The sequence below is a fragment of the Paraphaeosphaeria sporulosa genome (genome assembly GCF_001642045.1).
Source record: "Paraphaeosphaeria sporulosa strain AP3s5-JAC2a unplaced genomic scaffold CC84scaffold_6, whole genome shotgun sequence".
Lineage (NCBI taxonomy): Eukaryota > Fungi > Ascomycota > Dothideomycetes > Pleosporales > Didymosphaeriaceae > Paraphaeosphaeria > Paraphaeosphaeria sporulosa.
In genome coordinates this window covers 173,929-200,725 of record NW_017253365.1, presented here as the reverse complement: position 1 = coordinate 200,725, position 26,797 = coordinate 173,929, and the positions used below count along the sequence as shown (strand labels likewise).

At 54.0% G+C, this 26,797-nt stretch overlaps 8 protein-coding genes across 8 annotated transcripts; 5 read left to right on the top strand and 3 right to left on the bottom strand.

The window, feature by feature from the left end:
• The first annotated feature begins 105 nt into the window (after window positions 1–105).
• CC84DRAFT_1206054 (60S ribosome subunit biogenesis protein-like protein NIP7) lies at window positions 106–966 on the top strand. Its single transcript, XM_018182012.1, has 3 exons — window positions 106–146; window positions 196–606; window positions 656–966. The coding sequence occupies exons 1-3, from the start codon at window positions 129–131 to the stop codon at window positions 779–781; spliced, it is 555 nt and encodes a 184-aa protein (XP_018034713.1). The 5' UTR covers window positions 106–128; the 3' UTR covers window positions 782–966.
• Window positions 967–4,001: 3,035 nt separating this feature from the next.
• On the bottom strand, window positions 4,002–5,771 carry CC84DRAFT_1206053 (tannase and feruloyl esterase). Its single transcript, XM_018182011.1, has 2 exons — window positions 5,021–5,771; window positions 4,002–4,969 (listed from the first exon to the last, which is right to left on the bottom strand). The coding sequence occupies exons 1-2, from the start codon at window positions 5,741–5,743 to the stop codon at window positions 4,103–4,105; spliced, it is 1,590 nt and encodes a 529-aa protein (XP_018034712.1). The 5' UTR covers window positions 5,744–5,771; the 3' UTR covers window positions 4,002–4,102.
• Window positions 5,772–7,625: 1,854 nt separating this feature from the next.
• Window positions 7,626–8,899, top strand: CC84DRAFT_1246304 (uncharacterized protein; the record flags this gene model as incomplete). The annotated part of the gene is made up of 5 exons (XM_018184198.1): window positions 7,626–7,810; window positions 7,868–7,929; window positions 7,982–8,290; window positions 8,346–8,726; window positions 8,802–8,899. 5 exons carry the CDS (start codon window positions 7,626–7,628, stop codon window positions 8,897–8,899), a joined length of 1,035 nt encoding a protein of 344 aa, XP_018034711.1.
• A 66-nt stretch (window positions 8,900–8,965) lies between these two features.
• CC84DRAFT_1259757 (beta-lactamase/transpeptidase-like protein) lies at window positions 8,966–11,167 on the bottom strand. The gene has a single exon (XM_018184937.1). The coding sequence runs from the start codon at window positions 10,930–10,932 to the stop codon at window positions 9,238–9,240; it is 1,695 nt and encodes a 564-aa protein (XP_018034710.1). The 5' UTR covers window positions 10,933–11,167; the 3' UTR covers window positions 8,966–9,237.
• Window positions 11,168–11,421: 254 nt separating this feature from the next.
• Window positions 11,422–13,170, top strand: CC84DRAFT_1176579 (uncharacterized protein; the record flags this gene model as incomplete). The annotated part of the gene is made up of 3 exons (XM_018180231.1): window positions 11,422–11,481; window positions 11,535–12,119; window positions 12,208–13,170. 3 exons carry the CDS (start codon window positions 11,422–11,424, stop codon window positions 13,168–13,170), a joined length of 1,608 nt encoding a protein of 535 aa, XP_018034709.1.
• A 579-nt stretch (window positions 13,171–13,749) lies between these two features.
• Window positions 13,750–15,237, top strand: CC84DRAFT_787990 (3-oxoacyl-reductase). Its single transcript, XM_018187391.1, has one exon. The coding sequence runs from the start codon at window positions 13,926–13,928 to the stop codon at window positions 14,790–14,792; it is 867 nt and encodes a 288-aa protein (XP_018034708.1). The 5' UTR covers window positions 13,750–13,925; the 3' UTR covers window positions 14,793–15,237.
• Window positions 15,238–15,565: 328 nt separating this feature from the next.
• On the bottom strand, window positions 15,566–20,710 carry CC84DRAFT_1164838 (uncharacterized protein). Its single transcript, XM_018178578.1, has 3 exons — window positions 20,012–20,710; window positions 18,596–19,954; window positions 15,566–18,546 (listed from the first exon to the last, which is right to left on the bottom strand). The coding sequence occupies exons 1-3, from the start codon at window positions 20,403–20,405 to the stop codon at window positions 15,974–15,976; spliced, it is 4,326 nt and encodes a 1,441-aa protein (XP_018034707.1). The 5' UTR covers window positions 20,406–20,710; the 3' UTR covers window positions 15,566–15,973.
• Window positions 20,711–20,936: 226 nt separating this feature from the next.
• On the top strand, window positions 20,937–22,651 carry CC84DRAFT_1217805 (uncharacterized protein; the record flags this gene model as incomplete). The annotated part of the gene is made up of 2 exons (XM_018182935.1): window positions 20,937–21,314; window positions 21,362–22,651. 2 exons carry the CDS (start codon window positions 20,937–20,939, stop codon window positions 22,649–22,651), a joined length of 1,668 nt encoding a protein of 555 aa, XP_018034706.1.
• Between the last annotated feature and the right edge of the window lie 4,146 nt (window positions 22,652–26,797).

The following is a 26,797-nucleotide window of genomic DNA, read 5'->3' as shown; positions in this document are numbered from 1 at the left end:
CACCAGTAATTTTTCTCTTGGCGTCGGTGGTTGCGCCTGCAGTTTTCGCCGACCTCCACATTTTTTTGGTGCAACTGCATCTGCATCGCGCCTGCCGCATTGCGCCTCCAGACTCTTCATACACCACCATGAGACCACTCACAGAGGTACACGCGCGCAACCCACACGTGACGACACCCGTGCTAACATCTGCAGCCCGAGACGAAGACGCTCTTCGAGAAGCTGGCCGGCTACTGCGGCAAGGGCATCCAGGACCTAATCACCGCCGGCGGTGCAGACGACCGCCATGTCTTCCGCATCCAAGGCTCCCGTGTCTACTACGTGCGCGAATCGCTCGCCAACCTTGCCACATCGGTAGCGCGCGACAACTTGCTTTCCCTCGGCACCTGCCTGGGAAAGTTCACCAAAACGGGAAAGTTCCGTCTACACATCACCGCACTGGCTGTGATCGCACCGCATGCGAGGTACAAGGTCTGGGTGAAGCCGAACGGCGAGATGCCTTTCCTGTACGGAGGCAATGTGCTCAAGGCGCACGTGGGCAGGTGGAGTGAGGATTGCCCGGAGCACCAGGGTGTGATAGTGCTGAGCATGAGCGATACGCCGTTGGTAGGTCAGGCACAAGTGCAGTCGGAAACATCTGCTAACACGCATGCAGGGCTTCGGTGTCAGTGCGCGGTCAACAGCTGAGGCGAGAAAACTAGACCCCACCGGCGTTGTGACCTTCAGACAAGCAGATATCGGAGAATACCTCAGAGAGGAAGACACGCTGTTCCAAACATGAGTCACAGGTATTCACCGCAAAGTTTCGAAAGCAAAAGCAAGCAGTACCCGCCGAACAAGTCCTGTCACGCGCCAGGTCCGTGGAGAATACTCACTTGGGGCTTCGGATTCACGCAATAGAGAGCGTCCAAAAGCGCGGGGACACATCCATGTATACGAACGGTTCAGACGAAGAAATGATACCCTCTATGTTCAAGACTTTGCGATGCTTCTGCGAGCCATTCCTAATCTTCTAGTCATTTCGACATGTTATCCCTTTAGCCTGTTGATCCCATGCCAATCTAACCGATGTCCTTTCGCACCCAACGCAACAAGTCCCTAGAATGCTAACAAGTTCAGCGAGGACTCCAAGTCACATGTAAGTGAAGCCATCACTCGCAAAGTACCCCTATAAATCCTCTCGGGCTTACACTCTACGATCGGCACTCTTGGATGCACTGCTCCGACACTTGCTTACAGACACTGTCATGGTTGTCCAAGCATCTATTAAACTGACCATTGAGGGACTATTGGCATAGTTACAGCAGTGTCGCAAAGAGCCCGTCGAATTCCTGGTCAGATTCGGAGCACTGTTCTCGCCGCCGACGCTGGAGCATCTCTAACCTCTCTTGCCGATAACGAGATCGAGCGCATCCACTTTTTAGGCGTCCGATGCATCAGATTTAATGGCTCCTGTGGTGGATCGTGTCATGACCGCGCGTGAGCGCACAGCTAGATGAAAGCACTTGGGCACCTCAATCCTGCGGAAGTAGCGATGGAGCAGCTCGGCACAACTACTGTTGCAGCCATGGTCACATTGAAGCAATTCATCTTGACAGACGGTGACCTGACTACTATTTCCGACATGGCAGATCAAGTTCCTTCACTGTTCCGTCAAGTTACGGAAGCGCGGATCTGGACGACTTGGTCAAATTTCTACAGTCTGGAGGAGTTTACGTCAAGATCTCGGCCCTGCACTGTCGTAGTCCGCATGAAATCGACGTTATGAAACCTGCCGTAAGATTTCTCGCTCAAGTTGCACGGTAAGCGCTACTGTGGGAAAGCGATTGGCTATCTCGCCATGCACCTGCTTTCTGCCATGCTCGTGGCGAAGCTCGGGCCCTCTCTGTATCTCATATGTTCCCCATGCAGATACATACAATACGAAAGCATAATCTTTGATCTGCAGCTATGTTCTATCATTTCTTGGGCCATAGTATCCGGCTGCATTGCCACTACAAATGAACATCATCGATGCTTCCTTCACCCAGTCGCTAGGTGAGTCTTACACTGTACGCAAGGAGTCAAATCCACAAGTACTGGATGCTTAGAGTTTGTGCGACTTTGATTACATCGACAAACGTCTGCGGCAAATTCAGTGGTCGAAAACCCACTTCTATGATGTGCGAGGTTATCCATTCTCAATTCGACCGTGTCGGATTGGCCCCAAGAATGACTCACATCCATGTAAGGGCCAGCAGATGTATACTCTTCTGGTTCAACAAGGAGAACGTGGCTTGGATTCCTGAGACCCAGCAGTCGCGCTGGGCACCAGTTGTTGATCCTCAGATGGGAGCAACCAGGATGGTTTTGAACACAATCATCGAGCTACCGTTGGACAAGAAATTCGCAAGCGATATATCGGTAGTTGAGCTTGTCACGTTGCACTTCCTGGGCTCCGTGGAGCTCCGAACCGGACAGATGCCAAATTCGCCGAGTACAAATCGGGCGGGGAAGCAGTGCCCTTACGAAGCTGGAAAAAGTGCAATGAATTGTTGATGCACATCGCTCTTGTCGGGTCCGCGTGAACAGGCGACAGAGAGCGAGGTGATTGCTGTGAATCGCTCGACTTCCGGTACATGCCTCCTCACGACTTCCAAGCCCTGAAGCATACATGACACGATTCAAGAGCTGATTTCCGCAGGCTGTCCAGTGTCGTATGGGGATTGAAGAAAGCGGGAGGAGGGATCCTGAAATAACCGCATTCGTCGAATGCATTGCTTTGCCAGTAGGTGTGCGTAAACAGCTCTTCACAGGTCTTGCAAAGCATCTCATAGGTCCTTGGCCGGGAGTCACTTTGGTGAAAACTTAAGATGTTGTTTGAGGGTCGTCCAGTCTTACTACCCTGCAATTCGAGCGGCCAGCTTAGCCACTAACAGCGTGGGGGCCGAAGGAAGCTTTTGAAAGCAGCAGTAGTCGATTGCTGTCGCTCAGCCGTAGAAGATCTTTTGTAAGCCTGGTTCGTCCAGCTCGACTCTCTGCGACTGGTTCGCATCAGCCTCGATAGGCGCTCAGTTCGCGCTGACAGCAGGCAGGTCCCCGCGCGCTAGCTCTTACCCTCTCCCAGCAGATTGAGTAAGATCATTCTGCCGTCTCTGCATCTTCAGCCTCTAGATAATCTTGAGTCAAGCATCGCGATACGCTTGTTCCATCGTGCCCTTGAAAAACGACATCAGCCACCACAAGCAGCTGACCTCCATATCTTTAACAAGCACCTACTCGGCGTCGCTAATACCCTAGCCTTCTTCGTCAAGCTTAGTATCAGCGCCGCCTTTAATGACAGAGTAATTGGCCTGTATAGTCATAGCAGACGCGTGTGCACGCATCTTAATGCCTGTAAGTATACTTCAGTAGTAGCTAGGGAAAGTGAGGTTCTTCTGTCCCTATCACCCTATGCCGGGTAAGATAGTAACAGCTTCAATGACACTGTAGGTGTTAACTGGACGTAGGCCGGTCAGGTACTAGTATGTGTGTTTTAGCATATCTGGAACGGTGTGCGGAAGCTGCCATAGCCCATCTCGTCATCGGACCAGAGCGCCAGATGTATCAACGAGCGTCCAAAGTGATCGATCTACATCTGTTCGAAGACACCTCGCATCGCTCTCAGTTTCTTACTCCACCTGCATACTGTGACTGTGAGAATCGGGAATACGCCGAAATAGGCCAGGGTGGCTATAAGCCCTGCAGAAGCCTGGGTCCCGCTTCAACAAACACTGCGTAGTCTTCGCTTCCTAGTTTCGCTCAGGAAGGGGTCCCACACTGTTTTGCTGAGGGTAATCAAGTTTCTCCATTGTAAGTGTCACGCTGCCGCTTGCTCATCAGCGCCCTGGTCAGCCTATTCGTGCACCTGCTGCGCCGGCTATGCGATGGTTACAGAGCCAGAGGCTACAGTGAGATGTGAGAACTATGGAGTTAAACCAAGTCTTCACAAGTCGATCATAGTAGACTAGTTCCATGGGCGACCCGGTATTAATATCACGTGTGTTATCCTTCCTCATAACCATATCAGACTCCATGGAAGACATCTCAAAGCTAGACAGAGTATCAAAGCTACACTTACTCGCTATCTGCAAGTATAGCTCTCCCAATCATCAACATCTCCCTCCGCGTCCCATCGTGCAACTTGCGGCCATGTGCACAATCGCCTTGTCCTATCGTCTCCATTAGGTGGTCCCCAGCTCTTTATGCCTCTGAGAGGCTCATGGCCCGTCTCTACCCACGCCACCAGTGCAGCTGAAAGGCCATATCGAGCCGGTACATAGGGATACATCGCATTGCCCGAGCCGCAGTGACCACCCCCAGGCACCATGACAAGCTTCAAGAAATCGTTTTCCTCTATCGTTATCCCATCTCCGATGGTGTTTTTCGTGACGGCTTCAACATGTTGCATAGACCACATCGGAGCGATATTCGGATCTGCCCATCCGGCAGACACAATCATCTTGCCACCGTTGTTGCGGAAAGAAGATAAGTTAGTGTTGATTGCATCGATTAGCGGACCCGCTCGTGAATCTAAATAATCCACATCGGAGCCCCAATTGAATGTTACTGGGTCGTAAGACAAGTTTTGGTAAACCAAGTTCTGTAAGAGAGGAACGCTGAAAGCATTGGACAGGGCGGCTGAGCACTGTGGTAGGAACCAGCCGGCTTCGGACCCTAGTGAAAGCCCAGGAAACAAAGACGTGTTGGGAGAGTCCAGGCGTATAGGCCCATTATAGATTGCTTTTGCGGCAGAAAGCTGGGAAGTTGTAAGACATGTGGAGTTCTTGACAAGATCATCCTTGACACAAGCCAGAGATGAAACGTTGAAGGAACAGGCGAGCGGGTTTTCGATCAGGTTGTCTGACACGCCGTCTAGGTCATCGCATGCCTCGAGAACCCTCGACTGTATGAAGTCGAGAACGGTCGCTGGAAGAGATGTTTCGTTTGTCTATATCACCTGAATGAGCGCGCAGGATTTCCAGTGGGTGCATGGACCTACATTTGTGTGTTGGGCGTTCCATAGAAAGCTCAACATCAGATGAGTGAACCAGTTGGCAGGACACCCGGCAATGATTCCATCAAATAGATCTGGATGGAACTCGGCCAGCGAAAACCCCTGCGCACCGCCGGAGGAGCATCCGCGATAGTACGAATGCTCCACTTCATTCCCGTAAAAATCCTTGATTGTCGCTTTCGCAGCGGGTGTAAGGAGGCTGATGGCGTTATGGAGCCAGGCCTTCACCTGATCCTCATCGTAGAAGAACGGCTGATAGACTCCAGGCGAACCGGCACCGGGCCCAACCCCAGCGTCGTTGTCTGATGCCAAGTGGCCTGCATTCCCACCCGCGACTGCAAAGCCAAGATTGTTATTGAGCTCTTCCATCATATCATCGTAATTGATAACCCCTGCTTCACCGCCGTTACCTATCGCGATGAATCGCGACAAGTACTGCGTGTCGGGTAACCAGAGCGCGAAGATAAGGGAATCATTCGTGCCGTAGCTGACGGAAGCGTAAACCTCGCATAATGAGACCTTGTTGAGTGTTCCAGATACATTCAGCGCGCCTGTAGGATAATACGTCGTGTTCAGGAGAGAAGTATTGTATGCGCTTAAAGACGTGGTCTGCGCAAGTGCCGAGCAGTTGGGAGTAGAGTAAGAAGCTGCTGTAGCTGAGTTGCCCGCCACAATTCCGGCGAAGAAAAGGTAGAGACGAGTATGCATGGCTCAATACGTAGAACGAAAATTCAATTATGATAAGTGAGTTCAGATTGCTCTTTAAATAAGCATACGTACGACGCAAACGGTTAACATTGAATTCCTGAACCGAAACATCGTACAAACTATCTGAGTAATGCGAGCACGTATCAAGCCACAACGGCGCGTCTGCTGCTGGGATTCATTTGGTTTAATCAATTCTTTTGTTCAGGCCTCATCGCTATGCCGCAGGGTGGCATCCTTTGAGGAAGGGTCGAGCTTGTGTCCCGCTGCATACAAGGCGTTGATGTGTTCCATTCCCTGACTAGATTTCTCGCGCCTTGTCTTATTGGTGGTCCTGCCAAAGCTTTGCGATCCGCCCCCAACCGGCTAAGAGGCCACTGAGCGTGTTTGAGCGAATAAATAGAGTACAACTAGATTGACCCCGCACCCCAGGGAATCCTGGTTACATGACGTTGCGTATATCTCATATTTTGATTAAATGCGGCCACAAGTATAAAGTCAACAAGAACTGATTTTGCGATGGGACCAACAGCGTTGTAAAAAGAAGTTCTTTTATCGAGAGGCCTGTTATACGTTAAATCATCCGACACGCTTCTAATGTATGTGAATGCGACAGGGAGGACTATTTGTAACGATTCACTGTTTGATATCATGTAGCTTTTTCGCAAGATAGTCGAGCTGCCAGAATTCTGACTAGCAAAGTATGTATGTAGAGATTAGGCTAACTTCCCAATTGTGAAGAACGCTCTGGCTCCACATTGTGGTCACTGCTGACATGTGTATTGGGGCGGGAGATACTATGGCAGAAGCTCTCGGACAGCGTCGACGATATCGGCTTGTAGGAGACATGAAGTCCTCATTGGGGCTAGCGCAATGCCAGAGATGTCTCAGATCGAACCAACTCTGACGCGATTTCACAAGGAGGGGAGGTGCAAAGGGTTTCACAGTGTTCTGCATTCGAAGTTCTACTGCTCCTGGGAGCGAGCTATATACTGCGTGCCTGCACAGAACAGGACGAATAGAGATTTTGGGGACTCTGAGCAAATCAAAAAGTATATGGTGAGAGCAGATCTATCATTAATGAGCGAAAATTTCTCTCTGACTTTAAATACGTCGCTCTGCTCTCGTTTCAAGGTTCATAGTGCGACATGTGACTGTTGCTACCGTCCACACAAAATGTCTCCTCGACCGCACTTTCTTGTGAGCATTTCCTACTAGGCTTCCTTAACTGCTAGATTTCTAACTCGTCTATAATTCGTTTCGGAAAATATGGTTGATATCACAGAAAGTCTGATTTTCATGGGGGAATAGCATTCCCGGGGTTGCCATAAATGGTGAAAAATATCTACCCTGTATCGCAAACATCTGAAGCTTCAAATCACAGCTTTTCCAGAATATTATACCCGCAGAACCATAAACTACGCCCATATTTTACAGGTCTATCGAGTTCCGATGACTATCACGTTAACGATTTCTGCGCTCGCGCTCGTGCGTTCGCAAATATGATGTTGACCTTGGCCGGATGACAGCATATCCACGTTATACATCTAGTTCGATGGGAACGCACGGCCAAATACTAAGTCGCATGACTGTGGCCCAAGAAATTATCTTCGTTCCATTGGCAGTCGATATTGGCCAATCGGCGTAGGGGTAAGCGCCGCACTGTTAATCAAAATATACAAGGCTTGAAGTGATCTTCCTCATCTCTACGTCCCAGGTCTTACAATATTCTCACACGAATACTGTAAAGCGGAATAGAGTCCTATTTCGGAAACTTATCCATCTTGGCATGCGAAGTCAAGGGTTTATAGACTGCAACTGAGAGGTAGATAACGTCTTTCAAACCTCTCGATTTCCTCGATCTGATATAATCTGGTGTACTAGAATGCTATCACTTTTAATTGGTTTCCTCCTCGCTGCTGTGGGAGCTGCTAACCTCCCCGGTAGCATCTGGGAACCTACGGAATGCAAGACGTGCCCGTATAGCTTATGTACAAACAAGAAAGTCTATGACAGGGGAAACGCAATTTTCACATGCTGGACGAGTGGCACCGATATCTACACCGATACGTAAGGTTACTTGTATTAATACAGAGACTAAGCAAAGGTAGCTTACTATCAAAATAGGACCTGGCTTAAGACCACTGACAATTGTTATGTCGCCCGATATGATGTCGAAGAATTTGCTGGTAGTATTGACCTACACTTAACAGTTAAAAAAAAATTCCTGACGACCCGTAGACCCATCGGAGCTTCCGTACTGTGGCCGTGTCCAACAGCCCGAGTGGCCAAAGCGCAACGGCCGCACACGTTACTACAGCGAATGCTACCGAATGCCGTACCTCCAAGATAGGGCTAGAAAGTACTACAAGAACAACGTCGATCTGAATCTACTTTGCGTGGCTCGGAATGTCACAGGATACGCGCATGAAGTCATGGGGAAGACGTACGTGGGAAGCTATTTTCTAGGTCGTAAATTGACACTGCACAGTACATGGTACAAGACGAACAGCGACTGTTTCGTGCACGAGACAGGCATTTGGCCCGTAGGTACTGAAGCACCACGTCGAGTTTCAATTGTTACAAACACTAACCAGGCACATAGAGGACGACCTCGAAGACTGTGGACCACTCGATACCGAGTTGCCGGAGCGAATACTACCGGAGACAGAAACAACCATCCCAACGTCAGCCCCGACCCTGTTTCCAACTCCAACGACCGTGCTTCCCAACACCACACCATCAAGATCTGCCTCTGTCGCATCGACGGATATCCACCCACTGAGCCGACGTTTCCTCTACAACACTACCATCGGCGAAGAGTATGTCAACTGCACAGAAACCAGCAACTCGAAAGACCGCGTGCATGGGGTGAGACACGTGTATGAGTTCGACCAGCCTGTGTTTCCACAGTGCGGGACAGTGGACCAATTCGGACCGCACCCAGACAATTACACTATCATGTTGTTTACTACTGATTTTTGCTGTGAGTTCAACACCCTGCAAAAAAGCATGGGATGTGTCCTGCGATTGATAGATTTTAGGTGCTGACGTGTATTAGGGATTAGAGATGATGAGTGTTGGGAGCAGTTGTTGCAGTCGAGTTTGCGGTCTGACCACTTTCCGCACTGTGAGTCTTTTACGGATACGGTTTCTTGAGAGCGTTCACAATTTGGGAAAAGTGGTTATGAAAGAATGCCATGAATGGAGATCAATTTATACATGGTTGGCAAGATCGCTATTTGATATATTCTTCCTAACGATCAGAGAGTAGCTTGCGGAAGGCGAGGAAAGTCCGCTGTGGTATTTCCAAAACCGGGAGGCTACCTAGGAGGATTCGATTCTTGAAGTGAGAGAGAGCTTGTTTTCGATTCCGCGAACAATCGTAGCGATGTCCGTTTGCGGGCTATCAGACCAGCAAGCGCAACCAACGGGAAGCTGAATGCCGCAAAAGCCATGCTAACGCTCCTAGAAATGCTCGCCTCCGACGTCAAGAGTCATGTATCCTTCTCCTCCTTCTTTAAACGCCCAGCTCCAAACGCAGGAATCACCAACCCAACTGCCTCTCCACCCTCCATCTCAAAGACAAACTCATCCAATCCAAAACCACCCACCTGCAATCGATTGACGTCCCTCCATGTCTCGCAAGTAGGCGTTCCCGTGTCTGTAAGTGCCGATATATCCTGGAAAACCCCCCTGAAAACCTGTCCCTGCGCGCGGCTCCCGACGTCACTCGGATAAAGCCGAAAGCTGAGACTCTCCGGTGCAACGCCATTTAACGCCGCATAGACCGCTCTCACATCCATTTCTCCAGACTGGAAGCGTGGGACAGAGAGACCGGGGCTGCCGTCTTTCGCCTGCGCAACAACGAGCGTCATATTCGTGGGCGATATGGAAGTGTATGTCCCAGCGAAAGCCTCGGAAGCCTGCATGATAGCGATTTGCTCGAGCACGGGGACAATTTCGGAAGCCAGAATGTCTGCATAGGCGTTGAGATCTGGGCTTCCTGCACTGGTGTCAGAAGCAAGAATGACAAAGCCTGCGCCGTAGTCGGGCACGAGTCCGATGTGAGACGCGTAGACGCTTTTGCTGCCGCGGACCTGGTAGACGGGGATGACCGGGGAGATAGGGGTTGCTGCTAGAGAGTAGATCTCCCACGGGCGACCAACCGTGTTGACGAGGTTAGAACTGTGAGATGCGGGTTTAAGCCAGCGGCGGGTCGTTGATTGGGGGAGAAGTGTAGAGCGAAGTAAGTTTTTGAGGGCAATAGTGAGGTCGTGGGGTGTTGAGGCGAGACCATTGAAGGGTCCCTCGACCGTACTTGGGAGGTATGTAGTCTGTTTGAGATTGAGCGGGCGAAGTATGGAGCGGTCGAGGAGTGCGGCGTAAGAAAGTCCCGTTATAGTTTCTAGGGCGTGAGCGAGGATGATGAATGCTGCATTTGAAAAGATAGGCGTTGAGCCTGGTGCGAAGACTGCATCGCGGCCGCCAAAGTGTGTTAGAAACTCTGCGCGGTCGCACGTCCCTTCACTAGAATCACAAAGAGTTACTCTTGTGCTATTCTTCAACACCAGATCTCCAAGCATTGACGCGACCTGACTGCTTTTTTCGGATGGGGCATACCATCCAATTCCTCCTAAATGCGCAGCCAGGTCTCCAAGAGTCACGGCATCCCAGTCCACTGCAAAGCTGGACCCCCTGTTCTGCGCAGCACTGAGAAGCTCTGGGACCCATTTACTGACAGGATCGATCCAATGCTGCTCCCCCCCTTCAATGAGAAAAAGCCATGTCGTAAAGAGCGTCGTCAAATCGCCGATCTGATAGACACTGCTTGCATTGGCTTCTGTTGTGCTGAGTGTTCCATTCTCGACAGACGGTGCGCTGTGGTGATACTCGTACAAGGAAGGTTGCGTAGAGTTTTCCTCTTCGGTTGAGAAAAGTGTGATACTAAAAGATGTGGTCGTGGAAATTGGTCCGAAAGTGCCGTTTAGGTTGGTCACGTAGTCGTCGAAGACCTGCGTCAAATGTTCCAGTCCTGATTGGAATATCGGAGATTCTGACAGGTTTGTGGGAATGGGGAAGCGCGGCCCTAGAAGTGGGCAAGGCGAGAAGGGCACGTCCTGGCTGGAAGCATGCTTTGTGAGAATGGACATGAGAGACAAACACGAGGATGAAAGCGCTTTTAGACTCATTGTGACTCAGGGATCTGGGATGAAGAATGACTGGAAAACCGAGAAATGAGCGCATCTTTATTGTCGATGTTTCTACAGTGATTGCTTTACCGTTACATTGCGCCTCAGTGTGCGTCGGTCTTCCATGCCATTCGAGATTGGCCTTGAGGCGCATTTGCGCACGTTATCTTCTTCCGTCGTGTGCGTGGGATTTAACGGTCATAAAAATCTTGGAAAGTCTCTTCATCCGATGCTTGAGTAGAGAAAGCTTGGTCTTGGTAGAAGTGGGCGTGAAGGAATAGGTACCCAGCTTAATCATACGCTAAGGCGTTGATACTGTGACTCGGCTCTCTTAATTGGTAGGCCGATGACGCCGTCCCAACAGTCCACAGGCTAAACCATTTCGGGTGGGCTTTGCGACGACTTCACTGCCACAATAATGTCAGAAAGGTGCTGCATGTCGGAACACCAACCTCTTTACACCTATCAAGAAGTCCAGATCCTTGAAACATGCCAAACATTGGTCGCCCGTCAAAAGCATGCGTAACCTGCAAGCGGAGAAAAGTCAAGGTGCATCTACATCCCCTGAGTTATGCATTGCCCACACTAACTTGCAACCGAAGTGCTCCGAGACGCCTCCGAAATGCCGTGCTTGCGCAAGACTAGGTCTCACATGCGAGTGGAAAGACATATCAGTATTCCGACAGCAGGACGACTGGGCAGGGAAACTTGTCGAGCGCAGAGTGAAGCAGGCAAAGTTACGTCGTGGTGATAGCCCAGCAAGTGGCGCAACTTCACCAACTTCGCCTCCAGAAGCTCGCTCTTCGCCCACACGTTCCACAGTACAGAATGCTGTAGAACTACTAGCACCTGGACGTCCACTATCCAAGCAGCTGACATCTGATATGGAAAATGCTGCCCTACATCGCTTCTACATGGAGTATGCTTACACTTCCGGAACTTGCCCGTTTCTGTATCTCGTCGCGCCGTTGTATGAAGAGGCGTCGACACCGTCATGCCTGCATAGTGCAGTGCACGCCGTGTCTATGGCAACCATGGCAAGGCAATTCAAGCGCCACGAGATCATGACAAAGGCGGAGAGGTGGTACGGAAAAGCATTGAAGAACCTCGCCGCTGCTTTGAATCAGACTGAGGTTGCAAAGCACGACGGTACTCTACTTGCTGTTGCCTTGTTGGGACTATACGAGGTGAGCTTTACGTCCAATAACAGGCACGACTGGAACTTTGCATTGTTTCATTCTAACTAATAAACACAAGCACTGACTAGAATCATAGACGGTTATCTTCAGCGGCACTCCAGGAAAGAAGGAGTTAAACCAAATCCACAGCCAGGGGCGACTGGCAGTCCTTCGTTTGAGGGGCCCGGAGCAGCTGGGAGAGAAGGTGGGGCGTAATCTCTTCACACTCGTCTACCACCAGCAGCTCATCGGCTCGTTCTTCGATGGCGGATCTACCATGGATGAATATCCCTCTTGGATGAGCCAGTGGTATCCCGAAACACCTGTGGCACGACTTGAGACCCTCATGCACGAAGTTAGTGTCATAGTCTCGGGCATCCGCCGCGCGCTGGCCAGAGAAGACGCACCTTCTCTCCGCGGTCTATTAGAACGAGGCAAAGACATGGAAGACACCCTCGCCACCATCATCTCTGACCTTCTCGGCTCCTGGCCGCACCCCGAGGTCGTCCTAGCCCGGCTCATCGGCAGCGAATGCGCTGCCGACATCCCCAAGCAGCTGGAATTCGACTTCGAAGACCTCTCTGACAACGATATGAGCCGGTACCTCATCATCACACGCGCTCTAGTGGCCAACATCTTCCGCGCAATACGCATTCAACTCCTCCAGGCCCTCAACTCAGCCGTTCCATATCTGCTTGACGCGGAGGTCGGGCTGGACGATAGATTTGCGGCACTGGTACAGCGCTCGAGTAGAGTGATGATGGTGCTGGCGGAGAACATTTGCAATGATCTTCCGCTCGCCATTGCTGATTACGAAGACGACACCCAGCCGCGAGAACCGCGTATTCATGGGCGCGCCATCAGAGCGTGGGCGCAGCTGTTTCCGCTGGAAAGTGCGATGAGCGTGAAATGGCTCTCGGATCAGCAAAAAGAGCGAGCCGCACAATTGATGGAGTATACCATGGGTATCTTGGGTATGCATATGCATGACAAGGCCACGGGCGATGTGGACTATACCGCGCTGGTAGCTATACGGCAATTACGAGACGATTCGCCGTGAACCTAGAGAAGAGGGAGTGGGGACCGCACCGCAGACGGAATACTCCGTGTGATTTCATGCGACGTGTACCCATCGAGTCTGCACACAAATTTTAGAAACCTAATCATTCTTTAGATTCACGTTCTATATCCCGCAGTGTTTTCTCGAACGGCGGCGTTAGGTACCTTCGCGCGCGCCAACAATGACTCCGGCACCCTAATGACTACCCCTCGTCAAACTACTTCATCTCTCACAGCGCTGCCTCATCGCACGCCAAATCTTCGATAGAGCCGCAACACATAAACCTCCCTAGGGTCAGATCGATTGAGAGCTGCAAAGGTACATCCAGCAACAAGAGCCGCCCATCCAAGATGTAGGTGTGAAGAGCCCGCGGGAGACAGCCGAAGAGGAATCGAAGTGACATCTCCCGGTCTCCGGCGAGACTGATCTGACTCGAAGCAACTCCAAATTATACGAAGCAACAACGCTCCAAGAATGCAAGATGCCTCGGCCACTTTTATCTCCGCCGTATCGCCGCACGCGGCACCCCACACCTACGCAGCGCCCCTGCCGAGGTAACTTTCCACACGTCCAGCATCGCGCGACTCTCCAGCTCGAATCTCGAACCTGCCCACAGCCAATTGTCACTTCATCTTCCCTCCCCGCACACTCAAACGTTCCTACAATCAACAACCCACGCAGGAACTTAAACACCAACTCCCTTCTAGCCGGGACCCTCAACGTCGAAAGCCACACCTCACAGATCCACCGCAGCCATGGCAGACGACCTCACCACCTCGACCCTCTTCAATTTCACCTCGCACATCGCCCTCATCACTGGCGGCGCGTCGGGGCTCGGCGAAATGGCCGCACAAGCCTTTGTGCAGAACGGCGCCCGCGTCATTATCGCCAGCCGCAAAGAGTCCGAACTGCGCAAGACGTCTGACCGGCTCAACGCCCTCGGGCCCGGGAAATGCGAGTACGTCGTCGCGGACCTCAAAGACAAGGCCGGGTGTCTCGCGCTCTGCGAACAAGTCAAACGCCGCACCGACCGCTTGACTGTGTTGTTGAACAACTCGGGCGCGACCTGGGGCGCCGACTATTATGATTTCCCCGAGAGCGGGTGGGACAAGTTGATGGCGCTGAACGTGAAGAGTATTTTCTATGTGACGGTCGGGCTGGAGCCGCTGCTGCTCAAGGGGACATCGGCGGATATGCCGTCCCGTGTCATCAACATCGCGTCCATCGCGGGCATTCAGACCGTCGACGTGACGACGGGCGAGTCCGGCGGCCTCGCGCAGCCCGGCACGGGAACCTTTTCCTACGGCCCGTCAAAGGCCGCGTGCATCCACCTCACCAAGATCCAAGCGTCCAAGCTCGCGCCCAAGAACATCATGGTCAATGTCATCTGCCCCGGCGTCTTCCCGTCGCGCATGACGGCGTTTGGCCTGGGCAAGTTCCGCTCCACACTCGAAGCAGGGCAGCCGACTGGGCGGATCGGCCGGCCGAGCGATTTCGGCGGGCTGGTGCTTTTCCTGAGCAGTCTGGCGAGCGCGCACATGACGGGCAACGTGCTGGAGATTGACGGCGGGCAGAACCTCACCGGGTGGAGGGGCAAGGCGAAGAGCGAGAGTAAGATATAGGATGGAGTCTGGCCAGAGGCTACGTATCAGCATTACCGTAAAAATATTTACCTGCATAACATGCGCCCACGTGTGGTGTACGCGCTGAGAAGTCGAGAGGCGCATGGAATACGTGCAAGACATACTCCGGCGGGTATACCATGCGAGACGAAATCCACCCTCCCTCATTCCCCCATCAAGCCATCTCCACCCGTCATCATTCCCCACCTCACCACCCTCACATACATGCACGTCGTCCAGAATCTCCGTCACCCATCATTCTCCCATCTCCGCACGCCGCACGCCGCAATTCCCAGTACCTACCCATCCACCCACGTTGGATAGAACGCCCATCTCCTCATCCGCAGGTGGAACACTCCCCAAGAAGCTCCATCCGCCACAAAAGCGTGCCATGAGCAGATCAACCCAAGCGAGCCAGACCCCTAACCCCGACTAATGCGCGCCCAAGCAATTGTCGCCCCCTGCGTTGAGTCCACAGCGTCCCGTCTCACCCCGCATGCCTGCACGCGACAGCTGGTTTGGCCTACGCGCCACCGGATCCACCTGTTCAGGTGGCATCTCATCCACTGCATGCTTTAGGAGATGGCTAGACACATTGACAGTGACAGCGCCGCTGGAGCCTTCCCCCGTGCCCAAGCCAACCATGAAGACATCAGTTCCCCGCAGCCGTCCAGCGCAAACATTACCCATGGCGACGTCGCGTAGTCAACATCGCGGACGCGTCGAGGACATCATCGTAACGCAGAGAAGCCTCGGATTATATCCATCATCAATTCCACACACGTCAAGGTATCTATGTTATATGCTCTTTGCCCACCCGTGCCCCTGCACCCCAGACTGAACAAAACAGGCACCGCGCTCAGATCGCACAACCAAGTCTATGCATATACCTCTCCGCCCCCTGAGTACGCCCTGGGTATGATTCCCCTCCCCTCCCCACGCCCTCAGCCAACGACCAAAGAAACTAAAAGGAAGGCCACGTCGCTTGACCGCAGTGTGATATAAACTAGGAACGTGTCGCTCGACCGTTGTAAAAGATGAACAACAAACCCCACCTGCGCCGTGCTATCGTCAATGCAGGGACCGATCCAAGACCGCAAACGAAAATGCAGAGCGCAAACACCCAAAAATCCGCTTTTAGAAATGCAAAATGCTGCCAAGATCAAACTGAAAACTATGCTTTAACCGACCGTGATTGTGGGCCTCTCAAGTGCCCGGGAGATCTCTTCTTCTGTGGCTGCCTGTGGCTCTGTAGCAGCTTGCAGCAAGTCTTCCTCCGACTGCTTCGGCGACTCCCGGCGCGACTCCTCTTGAATCTCGCTCATCTGCGATGCAGCGTCCGAATCGCTCCCCTGACCCTCGAGGGATTGCTTGTAGCTCGCGGGGGTGATCGTTTGCGCCGAGACGTGTCGTTGCTTGCGGACCTCACTCGACGCAGGCACGCGAACGGAAGCCTCCACGGCTGTCGCAGCAAGCGCAGCCACGGCACCCTCACGGGCAGCAACAGCACTGTCAGGTACCACAGTGCTACCCCGTTCGTCCGCTGAGCCGGCTTCTTCCATCGCCTCCTGCGCCTGTTTTCGGGTCTTGAGGCGCTCTTCCGCTGGTGTGTTGTGCCAGTCAGGGCCGAATTGAATGACGGACGCTTTCTTCCCGTGCACCGTGAAGCTGCCCTTGGTGCGCGCTAGGCCCTCGCTTTCCGACTCGTTGCTCACGATTGTCGACGCGGAGTCTCTGGCCTTGTGGCCACGACGATGCGAAGAGCTGCCGTGTGACTCCCGGAGCGTGCGGTGCAGACTCCTTCGGACCTTGGAGCGCGATTCGGGCGATCCCGTCAAAGCAGCGGGGGGTTGATCGTGTTCAGAGTCGGAATCATCGTCTAAGCGCAGCCCGTCCACTTGCAGGTCGGGTGGTGTTCTGGGACCTGACCTTCGGCGATCGATGGAATGTGGCGGCGTCGTGTACTGTGAACCAGCATCAGATGCACCATCGGAGCTGATGGCTACCTCGTCAGTGGTGGATATAGAGGGGCGGTGATCGTTGGGGGAGAGTTTGGGCGATTGTGCCATGGAGCTGGCGAGTGATGGCCTGTGTGCGGATAGCCGAGGACTCAGTGAGATTGGAGGGAGAGTGAAAGTAGCGGGTGTCATGTTGGGACTGGAATGTGTGGTTTCGGGTGGTGTTCGAAACATGTCGTCCCCACCGAAATCAGAGTCTCGGGACGATTTGGTTTCTGGACGAATAGATGTTGGGGAAAGAGGTGGCTTCGCTGTGTTGGTGAGAGAGCTTGTCTTAGAGCTGAGGCGCGCCAGACTGCCAATCCTTGATGCTCTCGAAGACTTTTGGTCTGAAGCCGTTGATTGAGCTCGCTCGGTTGGGACCGGGACACTAAGTTGTGGGTGTTTTTCGTCTTCGAGAACCTGCGCTAGGATATCTCGATGGCACTTCATGCGCCAGATCTCAATGCGAGACCACTTCAACTTAGCCGATAACCGACCCGCTGCGTGGATGACGAGCTCTCTACTCTTGGGCTGTATAGGTGCGAGAATCTGGAGATGCCGGGCGTCTCTCAAGCGACCCTCTAGCTGCTTTATCGATTCGGTGAGTCGCTCCTCCGACTCTGAAATGCGAGTTTGCATCAAGTCTTTCCGTGCTTGGCGCATCTGCTGCTGGAGCTCCTTGTCAATCCCTCCACTCCGAAGTATTACATCCCCAGTCGGAGAGGTTAGCGTTTTTGTCGATGTCGCGGATTCGCCGCGTCGAATCGCTCTGTTCCTCTGGCCTTCGTAGAGGTCGCCTTGCAACCCGCGCGGCCTGACGCCTAATGTCTCATGAGCAGCAGTGTAGTTGAGCATTGCCAGCCAATCGTTCAAGTCCTTCTCGCTGTCCGCAAGAAACGTTTCTTCGCCGACTCGTGAGAACATGACAAAGGAGTTCTTGTGCTTCTTGTATGTGTTGTCTACCAGCGCCACTGCACCATCCATCGGAATCATGTGGTCCTGCTTGAACTCTTGCAGTGGCGGTTGGAAGTGCACTGGGCTTGTGTCGCCGTGCTTTTCATGCTGCTCGTGCTGGTTCATCAGATTCTTTGCCCAGCTGGAGTTGCGGAACAGCGAAAGACCTGAGCGAGTCAGTATAGCACCCCACTCTTGCCACGGCGACCTGGTCTTCTTCCGCTTGTTGTCCTTCCTCCACAATACACCGACTTTGGTCACAGGCATCTCGACTATGCCGACCGAGCTCTCCTGCGGATTATCCTGGCTGTCCTGCGACATGAAAGCCTCCGGTCTAGATCGAGAGGATACGATTTGGATGATTCCAAACCTTGAAAAAGACCTCCAGAGCGTCTTCGTATCTAGGGTAGGTGCGGTGCCGAGGTAGTTATACGGATCGTCTAGATTCATCACGTCCTTGATGTTAGGCCGGAGAACGTCGAGCTTGCCTTCGAATATTAGGGTATATGGGTCGATGGGCTCGCGAGCGGCCTTTTTCGCGGGATCGTTCATGGGGCCTTTCAACGCAGCGGTCCGTCTGCTCCGTTTCGAGGAAATTGTTTTCAGATCAACATCATCTTCAATGTGGATAAAGGGAGTATACACGACATTGTCGTAGATGCAGCCGAGCACGTCCTCTGAGACGCCCTCGCAAGATGAATTCTTTATGTAATCGCCTCTCTGCATTTTCCGCTTGTTATTTTTGTTGAAGAAATCGGTATGTAGGATCACGATGGAGAAGGAGATAAAGTAAGCCTTGTCTGCGTCGTGTTAGCGGTGAGTAGTCGTCGGACAATGCATTCTTCGTACCTGGATTGACGTATATTCCGGGGTTGCACTCGTGGTACCGGTCGGAGAACCCCTGCAGCACACGATCGATTTGCTGTGTCTCTTTTGGGAGCTCAACCTGCATAAGCAACTTGCGGATGGCCATGTCAATGGGATCTCCAAAGAAGGCGAATTTGCGCATGTAACTTCGCAGCACAGCAAGGAGGAACGGATCTTCGGTTTTAGTTAGGTAGCTAGCGATGGCGCTCTTGCCAATGCTGTTCTCCTCCATGCGCTCCAGATAGTGTCCTGGCGTCTCGCCCTCCTCTCGCTGTGGCATAACCAGGGCTTCTCGGCTGATGTTCAACGAGTTCTGATGGGACATCATTCCCGGGGTACCTAATCCACCATGAGCGGGGGATCCGTGGCGGGGCGAGTGCGGTTCGGAGTTCTGGCGGAATCTTGAGCTCAGCCCGAACAAATTGCTGAAGCTGCTTCTCCCTGCGGTAGACGTCGAATTCCTCCCGCTTGTAGCGTACGGCGGCGTTGGAGGCGGATCGTCGTCGGATAGGCCACCAAGAGAGCCCATGGTGGACGAGCGTCCTCGCAGGCCCAGTATCTTTGGCCTAGGCGAGTGAGGCGAGGAGCGAGCGGAGTGTATGGACCTCTGGGAGTCGTTGCGGAGGAGAGCGCCTGCCGGGGAGGTGGAGAGGTTCATGTTGGCAGCGGTCAAGGCCAATTGGGACGGGGACGGCATTGGCGATGGTCTCAATCCATTCTCCAGGTCGCGGGGGTGGTGGATGGCGGTCAAGGGGGGACTTTCGGCGCCGGGGGAATGGTGGGCAGAGCCGGTGCTGATGCCGCTTGTCGACGCGCGTGGCGTCGCTGGGGCCGTGTCCGGAAATTCGGGAGGGGTGATCTTCATGGGCAGAGGGAATAACGATGCGCGCTGCTTCTTGCGGCCAAAGAAGTTGCGGCCCGAGCTGGGCTTCGGCGTCTTCTGCGGCCTGGGCGTGTTCTCGAACGAGACATGGCCGGTGGAGCTGCCGTCGGATCGGGACGAGTCTGACTGGCGTGGAACAGGAAGCGACGGGGCGGACATGGTCGTGGCTTCCGCCTCTTCGTGGGCAGACTCGGCAAGCGTTGCCGGCCGCTGGCTGGTGGACGAGCGGCCCGGCTCCTGGATCAAGTTGTCCCTGCTCTTGCCAAAGCCAAACGCCGACCTCTTCACGTCCATGCTGCTCTTCTTGTCCGACGACTTGCGCAGGATGCCCGGCCGGTCGACCGACGTCGGGTCAAACGAGCGTCTGCGCAAGCTCAATTGCTGCAGGCGGCCGCGCTTCCTGGGGGGCTGCTCCTCGGTGATGACCATGGTGGGCGCGGTGGTGATGATGGCGGGCGCTGCAGCGTCACTGGTCAGCACTGGCGACGTGCGGGGCGCGTCAAGGGGAGGCATACTTGTGGTTGCGTTGGCGGGCACTGCGGGAACGGGCGGCGGGGCGTCGTCGTCGTCGGCATGCTCCTTTGCACGGGCGGACAGTTGCGAGTCGGAGGCGTGACGGAAGCGCATCAGACTGAAGCGGCGGGTCAAGGGCGTGTGCTCCTGGACGGGCGGCGTGGGCGGGCGGTTCTCGTCGCGGGCTGCCGACCACGACCCTCGGGGCTCCTCGACACGGCCTGACGACTGCGGGCGCGCGCCGCCGTCCTCGGAGGCAGCATTGCGCGCGTCTCCCAGGTGCTCGGCCGACTTGTTCAGCTTGCCGGCGCGCGTGAAGAGGCCGGCGGGATCCAGGGTGCTCCTGCGCTTGAGGTCCTTGTCGCTGCGACCAGGTCGAAGAGGCCGCAAAGGCATGGCAGCGCGGGTGCTAGCAGCTCATGTACGCAGGCATGCGGCGGGCAGCACAGCACATGGCACGGGGTCTGGCAGCGAGGGTCGGGCGATGGGGATGCGGGCGGAAGCGGTGGATGCGGTGCGGTGCAGCAGCAGGGAATGGGCACGGCTGAGCGCGCGGGATCAGCTCTCGCAAGATGCCGGCTGGGCGGCGCGGACGAGTCCCGGGCGCGGCAATGGCAGGCAGGCAGCGCGCGGGTGCAGCGAGGACTGCGAGTCTGGCGCCCTGGGGGGTTGTCTGCGGCCAGCGAAGGAGCAGCGTGTCGGCAGCTGATGTGTCGTCGGCGCTCCCACACTACCACGGGGCGGCGCGGCCGTTCCACGTTCCAAGCGACTGGGAGGGCCGCCAAGCGACCGCGCCGGCCAGCAAGCTCCATTCACTCTGCCAGGCACGCGAGCATGCCCGCGCACTCCCCCATCGCCGCCGCCCGCAGGCGCATTGTCGTCTGAGCCGAACCGCACTTCCTGCACGCCCCCCGCGCATCCTCCACCATGCGCCGCCCGACGTTTGCTGTGCTGAGCCTGCTGCTGCTGGGCCCCTCCCTCATCGCCGCCGCCCCGCGCGAGTCGACACCGCACCGCCGCGACCCCAGCCCTGCCCCGCGGCCCTGGCGGACGCTGTCCGACGCCCTCATCAGGAGGGTCTGGGGCCTGCCACACACGCAGGAGAGCCTGCGCGCAGATGCCGGAGCTGCGCGCGGGACCCCCGGCCGTGACCTCGTCGCGCGGTACGGCGAGGACATTGTGCTGCGCTTCACCATTGCCACCCCCGAGGAGGCCTCCGCGCTCGCCGAGGCTGCCGACATATTGTTCCTCGATGTATGGGAGTTCACTTCGGACTGGGCCGACATCAGGATAGCAAAGGACGTGGTATGTCGTCTTGCCCTCTCATGCGTTGCTGCCTGCTAACGTCCCAGCTACCCTCCCTGCTCGGCCTCCTCCCCGCCTCCCTCCAGACCGCCCATGTCCCCCTCATGCAAGACCTCGACCTCGCCCAGGCCATCTTCTCCTCCTATCCATCCCCCTCCGGAACCCAACCACACCATGACGATCACTCGTTCTCGCCCAACCTCAAGCCCGCGCCCCGCCTGGGCGGCAAGGGCCACCCCTTCTTCCAGGACTACCAGCCCCTCTCCGTCATCAACCCCTGGATGAGCCTCATGGCCTCCATGTTCACCACCCACGTCCGCCGCATCAACGTCGGCGTCTCCTACGAGGGCCGCGACATCCCCGCCCTCCGCGTCGGCGTGCACCCCACCAACGCCCAGCAACGCATCCTCCCGCGCCGCACCGTCCTCATCGCCGGCGGCTCCCACGCCCGCGAGTGGATCTCCACCTCCACCGTCAACTACGTCGCCTGGACCCTCATCAACGCGTACGGCAAAGACCGCGAAATCACCCGCCTCCTCGAGCAGTTCGACTTCGTCTTCGTCCCCACGCTCAACCCCGACGGCTACGTCTACTCCTGGGAAACCGACCGCCTGTGGCGCAAAAACCGCCAGCCGACATCCCTCCGCTTCTGCAAGGGCGTCGACCTCGACCGCGCCTACGCGTTCCAGTGGGACGGTGACGCCAAGCCCACCAACCCCTGCTCCGAGAGCTTCCCCGGCGACGCGGCCTTTGCCGGTATCGAGGCGCAGCGCTTTGCCGACTGGGCCCGCAACGAGACAGACAATAATAACGTCGAGTTTGTTGGGTTTCTCGACTTGCATTCCTACAGCCAGCAGATTCTGTACCCGTACTCGTATACTTGCGACGAGGAGCCGCCCGCCATCGAGGACCTCGAGGAGCTGGCGATGGGGCTGGGCAAGGCGATCCGCACGAGCAGACGGGGGCATGCGTACAAGGTGACGAGCGCGTGCGAGGGCAACGTCGCGCTCTCCTCTTCCTCCCCTGATGGCGCGAAAGAAAAGAGAAAACTTTTTCCGCGGATAGAGTCCGCGGGCGGCTCTGCGCTCGACTGGTTCTACCACGAGCTCAAGGTCAAGTACAGTTTCCAGATCAAACTCAGGGACACGGGGTCCTATGGGTTTCTGCTGCCGAGCGATAACATCGTGCCGACGGGCAACGAGGTGCTCGAGGCGGTGTTGTACCTGGGGCGGTTTATGCTCGGGCAGGTGGGCGTGTTGGAGGGGGCGCCCAGCAAGGACACGGTTGTTGACGAGAGACAGTCGGAGGAGGCGCACGAGGAGCAGATTGAGCTGTAACCCAACACAGAACGGGGCGTTGTTTTCTTGTTGTTGTCAACACTTCTCACTGGGCTTGTACATGTTCTTGATACCACGTCCGTTTAGCGGGATTAATTCTTACTTTTTCACCTCGTCCTGGTTCGGTCGTTGCCCGTGCTGCGCGGCTGAGACGGAAAGGCACGTAGGCACATGAATGAGGAGATGCTTGTGGAGACTAAAAGAGTATTTGCGCCGGTACATGTGGAAAGAAGCAATAGGGGGCTAAGGAGCGTGATTAGGGACTAAAAAGGTCACGAGAGGGAACGAAGAGGAGTTGCTGGGAGAGATGTTTGAACAACAAAGGCTGAGTCAATGGCGACATATGGGTGGTGTTATTTGAGAGACTGAAGACACTCTGAGAAACGTGTCATGGGGAGTAAAGAGGTGTTCGTAGCGGCATACAGATTGTACGAGAACGGCATCATGGGATTGGAGTGGAGTGGTTGTGGGGCCGAAATTCCGGAAAGACTAGGCTGATATTGGTGGGAGGTGTGGAGATCGGGGCACTGAAAAACGAAGTGACGAGGATGTCATGAGCAGCGTGCGTCGGGAACGGAAAAGAGCGTGGAGGACATGGAATGTGGGTGCGGAGCGTGGGTGCATTGGTACTCTCTCTGCCTCTGCTATCGAAATGCCCGACCTCGTCTGGAGCTCCTTCGCCTGCACCGATACATAGAAGCGCGTCCAGCTCCGTAAAATTATCCTCTTCGTCACACTTTTTCTGTCTGGCTGGGCTGGGAACCCAAACTAGACAACTTCACGACCATGAGTGTAAGTGTGTGGAGGGAGACTGGAATTTGACGATATCCTAGAACACAAGATTGTGCGTGCGGGGAACGAAAGACGACAGCAAGTAGCGACATGGGTTTGGAGGAGCGCAGGAACTGATAGAAGCAACTAAGAGACTACATGGGAGTGGGGAGTCCTCCGCTTCCAAAAGATTAGAGCTCGTCCGAATCTCCTTCGCTACGCCTCGATGCATAAAAGCGCGTCCGTTTCCACAGAAACATCTTGCTACTATTTTTCTATCTAATGTGAAGACTAAAGAACGACATTTCCTCCGTATATAGGTATGGCGTATGGAAGGGTCCAAAATCGCGGAGCTGACCCGTGAAGGGGTGGGAGGTGCGGGCGAACGAAATGCACGCGCGATTCGATCCATGGGAGTGTGAGTGACTTGGACACGGTATAATAACTCGATATACAGCATATATGAGGGACGGAGGCGTCTGTGCGACTAGATGTCCCCTTGCCAGATTACCCGAGCTCTCTTCCAGCACCCTTGACGCATTGAATGCATCCAAGGCTGCGCTATATTCGCTCTCAAGTTACTCTTGTCTGCCTGGGTCAGGAGGTAAAGCAGGACTATACCAGGAACATGGTGTGGCCTGTAGTCTGGGATGAATGACTAAACTCGCGGGGCTGATTGGCGATGGGGTGGGAGGTGCATGTGCGGGACTCAATGTAAGGATGTGCCCTTGGGAACCCAAAGACCTAGGATATCCCCAGATAGGATTGGAAGACTCGCAGAAGACTCAAAATGTGGCAGGGGAACTTTTCGTGAGAAGTGCCTGTGGAAATGGTAGGGACACTAAAAAATGACATGGAAGTGTGCTAGGGGGCTAAAATAGTTTCACCCCTCTGCTGTATGGGTGAGAAGTACGTGGATGACCAAAAATGCGCGTCGACAGCCCCTGATGTGGGAGATATAGAAGGTAGAGGGATTGAAAATGACAAAGATCACATCGATGTGTGCAGGAGGTGTATCTGTGAACCAAAATGCAAAATGAAAACATCATATGTCTCTTATGTCTCTTGTAGATGCGTTTCTAGAGTTCAGAAACTCGTATTTCAAAGCGGAAAGTGGGCGGCGTACATAAGTGCCCTGAGGAGTAAGAAGCTCAGGAGAAGACGCGATGTGGGAGGGTTTTTTGGAGTTCAGAACAACAAATTGATCAGGCCATGTAGGAGCGGCTTGTCGGACCAAGCCATCGACACGGGAAGCACATCACATCGAATTACACTGAGGGGACTGATATAAGGCTCGGACTCCCATAATGTGGCAGGAGTGTGGCGGGATGCCAAACCACCTTGCAGAAAGAAGTCTGGCAAGAGATGCGGCCAGTGACCGAAGAGACGATGATTACACCTGTGGGAGCGCCCATGCAAATGGAAAAACTTTTGCTTGCTGGACATGGTAGCTTTGGAAGCACCAAGAGCATGGAAGATCTCATCATAGGTGGTGCGCGTGAGGGATCTAAATTCATCATAAGAGCTTATAAGCCAGTGCTGGAAAGGTAAAAAAAAAATGTGTGGCTGTCTGCATGAAGAACTTTTGAAGTAACCCTACTTTGAGATTAAGGACTAAAATTTCAGTATGGTCCGTACGACGAGTGTCCTCTGGGCACAAAAGTCAATGGTATTAGATGCCATGTCGAAGACACGCATAGGTCTGGGAACATAAGCTGGAGTAGATTTTCTGCGTCAAGAGGTGGAAAAGTTCGAGAAAGGTTATCAGACAGCTCCAGCATGTGTGGTAGCGAGATGTTGTTCATGGCCCTAGTGATTTGGGGGCTGACTTTGGTGTTGTCGCTTTCGAGCAATTGTGCGCGTGTGACACGACTACTAGATGTGTAGACAACGTCAGAATTGGAGAATCCCACGGCACCTCATTGAATACAAAGCCTTTTTTCCTCGCTTCAGCATGTCAACCAATGCCGGCTACGAATACCATCTTGACTTGGAAGGACAACTTCCGTGTAATACTTGCCGATAGCGTTAACATAGTCACAGTCACGTTTCTTGGCGTCAAGTATACTTCCGCCGCCTTGCATTGGCTTTCTATACTCTCACATACCCGGACGTTCGCAATGGGCGACATCACATTGGCTTCAACATTCTTACATGCGCATTACCCTTTATATACGTAGCATGAAAGTTTCCGCTTACACATTTGCAGGAATGCCGGGATAATACACCTGTCCAATTCCACGGGATCGGATTCGGTTTCATCCTGATCTCCGGCACCAACATAATTCACAAAGCACTGACTACGGACAGTCACCTGGATTGGAATCACACGAACGCTCAAATGTTCGGGCATTTGTTCAACACGCCCAAGCAGATTTGTGACGCCACTACAACTGACGACTCAGGAATTGGGATCAAGCCATATCCCGACAGCTCTGTTTTCCCCAATCAACGCCTGATACGCAATCAGCTCTTGTTCTTCAAGGATGCCTTCTCAAAGAAAAGCATGGATGGACGTGTTAGTTCGACGCTTCCTCTGCAACCTGGAACCGAGCCATACCGAGCTCGACATTGGCAAGACGCAACTCTACCAGATCTTTACGTGTTATTGCGCAAGTTAATTCTCCAGTGCAATATTGCCTCGGTTTACGGTCAAAACATGATTTTTTTGAATCCAGGCCTAGAAGAGGTTGGGTTTAACGGAGAATGATCTTGGGAGGTATGGGTCTGGGGCTGTGCACCCGAAGCAGGAAGTTGAGGCTAGAATCAAGCTGGGGGGCGTCATGGTTCGATAGCTGGGAACGAGCTTTTTGCGCATACCCACACTATCTTGCCTCTACTCGCAGGCTGAGAATTTGCATATGGCTGCGTGATCTTGTAAGTCCATGATACTGGATCAACGCTAGCTGGACACGCGATGACTCATGGATGGGTTGTAGATAGCCCGGACCATACAACGGCCCTACGTCTGCGTACCGGGGATCCCTCGAACCCAATTCCGCATCCACGATCGTCTACGCTGTCAACACAAACGCGCCGTTGATCTTAGCTTCCCCCGGGGATGCACGTCTCCCTGGTACTTAGAGTCAAATGAACAGGTGCCACAAGCAGCCAAGAATGAACCTTGAACGACGAGTAGAGAATATTCCTGGGGTACTCTGCATCACAGGTAGATGGATGCCGGGAAATCCCCAAGATGAAGGGCGGCTTCGCGGATAGCAAGACCTGTCCGATTGAGAATCCCATTGCGGCTGAGGAAAAGTAGTAAGCGTCGAGTAATAGAATCATGCAGCAGCGAAAACAACGACTTGAACAACGCAATTTGTAATTTCAGTGACGTACCTGGACGTCTGCCTGGTGTAACACATATCTCAG